Here is an 8,787-nt window from a genome sequence, read left to right as displayed (position 1 = left end):
CTCACTGTCCACTCTGGGGTCCAGGTCCCACCATCCAAACTGGGGGAACTGCCCAGATCCAATCCAACCCCCACCCCAGCTTCTTTCTAAAGCAGTAYGTGGAGAACACACCAATTATTTCCCAATTTCTTCAATAGCCAAGTGTGATATTGCACACAGAGATTTGGTTTTTTTGAGTTTTCAGGAAGCGACTCTTTAAAGCAAAGCTCCCAGCTGTGTTAATAAACTCCTGGAAGCAGTTACACACTGTGCCCCCTGCACTCTGACATTTTGACAACACCTTTTTAAAAACTCTCCACTTCCTAATCCCTTCCCTTTAAATTAAATTTAATGGCAGAGCTGTTGGCTTGTTACTGTGATGCCTGATTATTTTTACCTTTCCTTTTTATATACCCTTTTATATATTTTATGTACCCTTTGAAGCATTTCCATACCCTTTATATAYCTCTTACACCCCTTAATCTACATACATATAATTCCTATAATCTAATATTCCATTTTAATTTAAAAATTATACTACAYAAAGAAACCAAACATCCTCAAAAAAAATCAACATACCCTACACTATCTTAAACCTAAAACTCCAACTAAAGCCTTCTCTCCAAAATATATTGTATAAACTAAACTCTAACCTCATTCCAAAAAAAAAACCATTAAAATAAAAAAAATTAATTCATTTACTGAATTTCTTATTAATAAATCCTAAGTAAATATATAAATTATAAAATGCATTAAAATTACATCCATACTATACACAAAATACATTTTKCCATCAAATTATACACCWGAAATCCCAAATACCAAAATAAAACYCTTTTATCCSCTTAACYGYATYTATATCATTATTAAAACTAACCAATCAAAACAACAACTGTCCCTGAAAACATCATTCTCTGATGTTTAGAGTTTAAATATTTCAACCAGCTGCTGTCTGCTAAATCTGCTGGGCCATTTAGGCCTAATCTAGGCCTAGGAGTGAAGAAAATAAACAACTTTGAGTCAGTGAAGTCTCCCAGACATGAAAAGCCAAGATTTCAAGCATTTCTCTGTTTGGGTGCAGGAACTCACCGATCAGATTGAGAGAGGAGTTCTCAGCTTTCTCAAAGGCAACTTGACTGTTTCCAAGAACCAAACCAACCTCAATCTGCAAATGGAAGGGAAGAAATAATTACATTAATGACTATTAGACTCAGATTGCTCCTTTGGTATCCATCCCCAAGCATATCTCAGAAGGCAGAAAGAAGGAGCAAAAGCTCCACTTCAAATRTCACTGGGAAGAAARAGAAATACCAACTGTAAAACAGAYATCACTGAATGCAGAARCTCACCARSTATAAAAATTTGGCTTTTAAAARWTAACRGTTTAGCTCARACMCAATTATTTTAYTTCAGCAAGATKYARCAAGTAAAGGAGAAAATTAAATCAWGTCYTTTCCACAGAAGGAAAAATCAAAACTGGACATGTCTGGAAGACAAAAAGGCTCAAGAGAGGATGTTTGCATGAAAAAACCAAAAACTGTTCCTTGTACCCTCCCCAGCTCTGCACTTTAGAGGAGACTGCACTGAGCTGCAAATAATGTTTTTTGTCTTCTCTGGCACAGCAGACACAGCCAGAGGAGCCACATGTGTGACTTCTCCAAAGGCAGGACACCCAAACTGCTCCTGGTGGCAYGATCTGGTCAGCACTTGCAGCTCTGCAGTCCCCAAGGAGGGGACACGAATTGCTGGGAGCTCACCTGCTGCTTTTTGCCAGTTCCAGACTCTCCTTTGAGAATGCTGGGGTCCATGGCTTCCATGCCCTTCACCAGCAGCCCAAAGAGCTTGTCATTAAAGCTGAACACAAGCTGTGGAAAGGAAAAAAAAACTCATTAAAAAAGCTAAAAAGGATTCTGACAGGACTTCCAAGATTTAAAGGGAAAAAGGCCTGAAGATTAAGTTTATCACCCAGTGACTCCCATGTTTTTCCCCTGTAAACCTCTGCTGACCATGAGCTTTCCATGCCCCAATGTAACAGATCAGAAGTGGCAGAACATGAAGTCAGCTGGAGAAACTCAAAGAAAAATTCTCTTTCCAAGAAAAGCATCTATTTYCCCCCCTTTTCTCCTCAGCTCAATGCTCTGCATCATCTCATGACATTTTCCTCTCACTTCAATAATTGGTGCTCGTCAAGGAGAACAATTTAGCTCAAAACTTTCCAATCTCTTGCATTTCAGTTTGACAAGAACACCTCAGAAACAGAGCTAATGAGAGACACAGTGAATGTCATGAGAAGTAGGGTCCATYCCACAAAAACCAGGCTGGCTCTGCACAATTCCCTTCCTTGAGCTTGTATTTCCAGCTGGCTTAAGATTCAGACCCTGCACATTGTAAATACTGTGAGAGAACCACTCTCCACCTGTTTGAGAAGGCAAAGCAGAGCTGTCACAGAGCTTTGCAGGGGCTGAAGCCCATCTGCTGCAGAGCTGGGCAGGCTCAGGTACAGGGACAGCATTTTCCAAGGTGTCCAAGGAAAGTAATTCATCCCTGTTTCGCTATTTAAGTCCATAAAGTAGCAAAAATCKTAAAATYCCAGGATAATTTGGGTTGGAGAGKACCCTAAAGCTCATCCAGTGGGCAGGGACACTTTCCACCACTTTCCAGCTCCAGGCTCTGTCCARCTTGGCCTTGGACAYTTCCAGAACAATAAACCCCACTGCACTTGGGGGGTGCCACTGAGAATGATCTAAACCTGGTGTTCATCTTGATCTTACAGAGAAGGAKGCAAAAGTGACTCCCTAAGAAATTCCAGGAGTTTCCAGGCTCCAATCCAATGCAGAGAGACCTGAGCTCTCCCAAGCCTTGGGAYTTTCCTCTGATTTAGAGAAGGGTAGAGCAGATTCCAAACCCCTCTCAGAAGTCAGAAGCCACAATGGTTTAACTTTTCCTAAAGACTCACGCACAGAACAACTCCTGCCCCTCACCCAGCCTTCCCACAGCCCTCAGATTCTCCCTCCCCACGCTACACATGGGGTTTCAGGCCAGTTTAGCCCCCAACCTGCTGGCCCACGGAGAAGGCCTGGCTGTTGAACTGCTGGATGAACTCTGCAGCCATCTTGTCTGTGTCATAGGGATTGGAGTCGATGTTCTTCTTCTGCAGGAAGTCGATCTCRATGGTCATGGTGCCAATGCACTGCTTGGTCTTGTCAAAAGTGTATAAAGAAACTGTTAAAAAAAGCAAGAAATAGCACATTTTAGGACTGCAAGATTCCCTCRATGTATCAAACACGTTTGGCAACACACATTCCCTTGAGAATGAGCACTTGGTAAAACCAAATATATTATTTCTGATAGAACTCTAATTTCTCTTACATCCACGTTCTGCTACAAGGTCAAAAATACAGTAAAATTTCCACTGAATACATTATTTCTGATGAGATTCTCATTTCTCTTACATCCACGTTCTGCTACAAGGTCAAAAATACAATTAAATTTCAACTGAAAATCCCTGCATTGCTTTAAAAACTCTTAAAAAACCTTTCAAASAGCTCAAACACCACACAGACTTTGGGAGATGAGGACAGTGAAAGCAAACTCAGACATGCTGTGATACCACACAGCTGGGTTCAGACACATCTCCAACCCACCTAAGGGTTCAGACACATGTCCAGGAAGCCCAAAAGGCAGTGACAAGGGTACTTTTGCCCAAAAACAATGACAAGAGGCCATCACTGGTTTTCTKTGGCAAGAGGTTCTCCAGATGAGGCAGCAGAAACTGAATTAGCTGCACATCCAAGTGGAGCAGTGCAATCTGTCAGCCCAAACCAAGCACATCATCCACTGTCCTTCATCCCTGGCACTGAGGACACAGCCCTCACCCCAGAGTGCCCTTGGGCCTATCCTGGCATTCCCAGACTACCCTCAGGGAGGCAGAATGAACTGAACAGAAAGCCAAGGGGCTTTTCCTTCTGGAAGAACGGAGTATCAGTCCCTGGATTTGGTCATATCCCAGGAATTCCTGACATTCCAGGGCTGAGGTGCCAGCTGCACACGAGCAGCCCTTACACCCAGGACGGAGTGCTGAGGGTGCACAGAGGGGCTGCAGCACAGTCAGCAGTGCACAGCACCAGCTCCAAGAGCCTGGAATGTCCCTGAGAGAGGCTGGGAAGGCAGCAGGGACCTCCTGGAGATGGGAAAGCAGCAGGGAACTCCCTGGGACAAAAAAAATACCCAGAATCACAGAATCACCAGGGTTGGGAGAGACCTTCAAGATCTCCCAGTCCAAGCCCTACCTTGACACCTCAACTCATCCACGGCACCCAGTGCCACATCCAAGCTCTCTTTGAACACATCCAGTGATGGTGACTCCACCACCTCTCTGGGCAGACTGTTCAAGTGCTTTATCACTCTTCCTGTAAAGAACTGTTTTCTAATATCCACCCGAGACAGCCCTCCCTGGCTCCAGCTGAGCACCTCTAACAGAAGCAGCACTGCACAGGAAGGCAGCACAGCCACAGCCTCTCAGGGCACTCTGCCTTCCCACCAGGAAAAACACTCACCTGGAGAACCCTGACTGCATCACCCGGGGCTCAGCAGGACTCCCATCCCCACCCCACAGAGCCGTGGGCTGCATTCACAGSTGACATTTCAAACACAGCTTCCACACGATCAGGGCACTGGGACAAAGCACGAGCCCTGCTAAATCAGCGCCTTTGTGAGCGCTTCTCCCTACCTGCAGAATGCCTGCACAAATCCCTTCCAGCCAGCAGAGTCAGATGACATTTAGTCATTGTGCATAGAATCACTGCATTATTTTTGTCAACACAGGCTCCCACGTAGCTGGAAGGTTTACAGCAAAGCCCAGGACCAAGGACAGACACAAATTGCTCTAACAGCTGATCACACCCAATATTGGTGCTTCTTTCCCCAAAAGTACCGAAAAGCTTCGATCTCTAAGTGAGTTGGCACGTGATCATCAGCCAAACAAGTCTGAGAAACAATTTAATTTATGGGTCTCCCTCCATTATAGGTCATTCTTCAGTTAAAACAAAAACAGCTGGCAAAAAAATCAGATTAATGGAACCATCAAGGTTGGGAAAAGCCTCTAAGATTGCCAAGTCCAACCAYCAATCCAGCACCACCACCGTGGTCACCACTRMAACATTTCCTCAAGTCCAACCATYAAYCCAGCACCACCACYGTGGTCACCACTAAATCACGTCCCCARGTGCCACATCCACCGCTTCTTTGAACATTTCCAGGGATGGTGAYTCCACCACTGCCCRGGRCAGGCTGTGCCAAACCTTTACAGYCCTTTCTGTGAAGAAATTTCCCCTSATATCCAACATTGGYCAAGSCTTGGGAGGYTTGAGGAASMCTTGGAACTGGGATAGAAATCTTTSRTTTGAACRAYRGCATCCCTGGYCCCTCACCTTGCTGCAGAATGTTCTGGTCAGTTATTGGTGCAAACAACAGCGCTGCTCCCAAAGCTGCTGGCACTAAAACATCCCCCAAACTCCAAAGCTGACACCAAGGARTTCCCCAAGGACAAGAGCTGTCCTCTGTCAGAGAGAATGTTCTCCAGAGACCCAGAACAGGCTATGCAGGACATGTTCAATGTTCCTATCTGCATGTGGACACAGATATCCCACATTGAGATAGCAGCAGATTTCTGGAGAAACTGCTAAAAAAGCCCTCCAGGGGAACATTGTTAATTTAATGTTTGGAAAACATGAAATGCAGAAAGGGTGCAGAGAGGAGAGCAGCTCCTTCACTGATGAGGACCCCACACTACTTGGAGAAGGGCTGGAGAGCTGACATTTCCCAGCTCAGTTTCAGCTCAGGATGGAAACAAGAATCCAGCTTTYATAAACACAGCACAATCACTCTGCTGACTAACTCACCATCGATCTCCTGCCCAATGGAAAGGCCAGCCCATTTTCTCTGGAAAACAAATAAAAAATGTCAGAACACCTGGCCCTCAGAACAAACAGCTGTCCCTGAAAACACCTGCCCTCTCAAGGCAGCCTCCTCACCCAGAAGATGAGAACCTCCAGCAGCAGAAAAAAACAGGCAGAATGGAATATCCCAAACAACCCCAAATTAACAAGAAACAAAAAACATGGAATAATCTCTTTCAATAATTCTATCTTGTGACCTCAGGAGGTTGTTCTGTCCAGCCTCCTCCAGGTTATTGGTGTCCCCACCATCCTGGAGGAAGAAGTTGTGGTGCTGGACAGGGCTTTTTGTCCTTCTGCTCATTTCCTACCAAAGCCCAGGTTCTGAGCACTGCAAAGGTGCAGGAATGGCTGTTACACAACCTATGAGCATTTTCAAAGCTTGTTCTAATGGCTCCAAGGTACAGCATCATCTGAGCAAAGAGAAGCAGTAAGAACAAAACCGTTCAAATCACTCCAAATTCTTTTAGAAAGATTTGTCATTATTTATTCTAACCATCATTTAACATCTGATGATGACTTAATTAAGAAAGAGGAGACAAAGGGGCTTTTTTTTTTTAATTTTATGCATTTCCTTGCACTTTCCTTGCACATATCTAAAAATATTAACAATAACTGACTAATAAAATTTCCAGCAGGTCTTAAGAAAGAAAAACACAGCAAACAAACTTTAAAGTCAAGGGAAACCAGGAAACAATAAAGARTCACAAGAAAGAGCAGATATTGCTTAGGTTTTCTATTTTTTCAGAAGTTTGTTTCTGGTGAATTTTTAAAAGGTTAAATTACATCTTTTCCAGTATCTTTATCCAACCAAGCACTAAAAATAATCAAAGCACCATAAGCACAGTCACTTCAGGTGTAGCAAAAGTCTCCTTGAACTTTTGCTGTCAGTAATTAAATTTGCAGCATACATTTATTCCAATTAGAGAACTTCTCTTCAACCCTGATCCCAAAAGAKATTTTGGTTATTCTGCAGCAGAGCAGAAAGTCCAAGCACCCCATACCTGGGGCAAGCTGAAGGCGATGCTGCCGGGGACAACCGAGTGGTGGGTTCGCAGYGTGAAGATGTATTTGTGGTTGGGAGAGGTCTTCACCATCACATGCCTGGAAAAGAGAAGAGAATTTTACTTTGATGTGCACCAGGAGGGTTTGGCATCGTTCACAACGCTGTGGGAACTCAATAGGAACACTCAGCTTATCTCAGGGACTGCACAGAGAAACTGGAACCATTGGGAGCCACAGCCCAGCACAGACACACAGCAGGGTGACAGAGCCCATCACCSTCACTGATACAATGTGATCTCAAARCCAACTGTAAACTGCACCAAAAATCACTATTTACACCCCTCCAGTGGCTCTTTACTTCAGGATTGCACTGTACAAATGAAAACCAAACCACAATGACAACCGCTGAGGCTGCTACAGCTAAAAACCAACACCAGTTTCACAGCTCAAGCATTCAGACCCAAGCATCAATATTTTTCCCCCACACAAACACTATCCCAAGCTGTGATGCCAACAAGAAGCAGGTGCAAAGCCCATATAGGGATCTGAGTATATTGTTTAGGAGTTTGATAGTAGAAAAAGCCAGGAGGAATTTCTGTACAAGAAGTAAAATCACACGGGCCCTGAGGCTGCTCCTCCTAATGCAAGTGACCAAGTGATGTTGAATTCAGACAGCATCTGAATAGCTGAAAAAAACAGTATCATAGTGATGGAAAGAGGCCCTTTGGGAAAGGACCTGGGGGTGCTGACTGACAGCAGCTGAACAGGAGCTGCTGTGTGCCCAGGTGGGCAAAAATGCCAAGGRCACCTGGCCTGTCTCAGAAATGGTGTGGCCAGCAGGCCCAGGGCAGTGACTGTCCCTGTGCTGGGCACTGCTCAGGCCACACCTCGAGCACTCAGGTCAGTTCTGGCTCYKCACTGCAAGAAGGACATCAGAGTGTCCAGGGAAGGGAACGGAGCTGGGGAAGGGGAGGGAGCCCCAGGAGCAGCTGTGGGGGCTCAGCCTGGACCTTCTCACTCTCCACAACTCCCTGACAGGAGGGGACAGCCGGGGGCAAACAGACTCTGCTCCCAGGGAAAAAGGGACAGGATGAGAGGGAACAGCCTCAGGCTGGGCCAGGGGAGGTTTGGATCGAACACCAGGAAGAACATCATGGAAGGGACTGTCCAGGTGGATTTGGAGTCCCCATCCCTGGAGGGGTCCCAGGATGGCCGGGATGTGGCACTCAGCACTCTGGGCTGGTGACAAGGTGGGGATCAGGCACAGGGTGAACTTGATGATCTGAGAGGCTTTTCCTGAATGATTCTGTGATTCCATCACAGAGCAGTTATCAAAGCAGAGCAACATAAGCAGTCAGGAGCAGACACAGCAGCAGCCATGGCATGTGCCTGTCTGTCACACTCACAATTGAAGCTGTCAGCAACAAAGATACTCTAAAGSTGCTTATAGCTCTCCTCAGACTATGCCTGATAGCTCTTATCATGTGACAGGCAGACAGCTTGCTGGCATGAGAAAGCAAAACCAGAGGAGGCCTGGATTTGTGTGCTCTGGCAGCAGGGTGACGCTGGAATCGGGTTCACCTCATCATCCTCTCACAGCTGCTGGCACCGTACCCACCCGTGGGGTACCCATTGGATTTCACCCCCCTCATGGCCAGGAAGGGCAGGGTGGGCAGTGCTGGCAGCCCAGGCTCACACTCCTGGCCCTCCTCCCTCCCTGCAGCCCGTGTTTGCCATGCACACAACACATGTTCCCTACACTTGCACTGTCACATCCCAGCCAATCCAGCAGCATCCAAGAGAGGATCTGCACCCGCTCCATCCTGTGTGCAGAACAGCTCCAGCCACA

The 8,787-nt window shown here is 45.9% G+C and overlaps 1 protein-coding gene across 1 annotated transcript in view; it reads right to left on the bottom strand.

Annotated features, from left to right (window-relative positions):
- NSF (N-ethylmaleimide sensitive factor, vesicle fusing ATPase) overlaps positions 1 to 8,787 on the bottom strand; it is a 72,233-nt gene that overhangs the window by 43,408 nt on the left and 20,038 nt on the right. The window contains exons 3-7 of the mRNA XM_057386266.1: positions 6,938 to 7,037; positions 5,880 to 5,919; positions 3,035 to 3,201; positions 1,737 to 1,844; positions 1,069 to 1,144 (exon numbers count right to left, since the gene is read on the bottom strand). Of these exons, the coding sequence (XP_057242249.1) occupies positions 1,069 to 1,144; positions 1,737 to 1,844; positions 3,035 to 3,201; positions 5,880 to 5,919; positions 6,938 to 7,037 (491 nt within the window). The remainder of the gene's footprint in view (positions 1 to 1,068; positions 1,145 to 1,736; positions 1,845 to 3,034; positions 3,202 to 5,879; positions 5,920 to 6,937; positions 7,038 to 8,787) is intronic.

Source organism: Malurus melanocephalus, unplaced genomic scaffold (assembly GCF_030028575.1).
Source record: "Malurus melanocephalus ecotype Western Australia unplaced genomic scaffold, MMel_1.1 scaffold_943, whole genome shotgun sequence".
In the NCBI taxonomy this organism is placed as follows: domain Eukaryota; kingdom Metazoa; phylum Chordata; class Aves; order Passeriformes; family Maluridae; genus Malurus; species Malurus melanocephalus.
The sequence above is the reverse complement of the archived record's forward strand: the minus strand, read 5'-3'. Positions and strand labels throughout refer to the sequence as shown.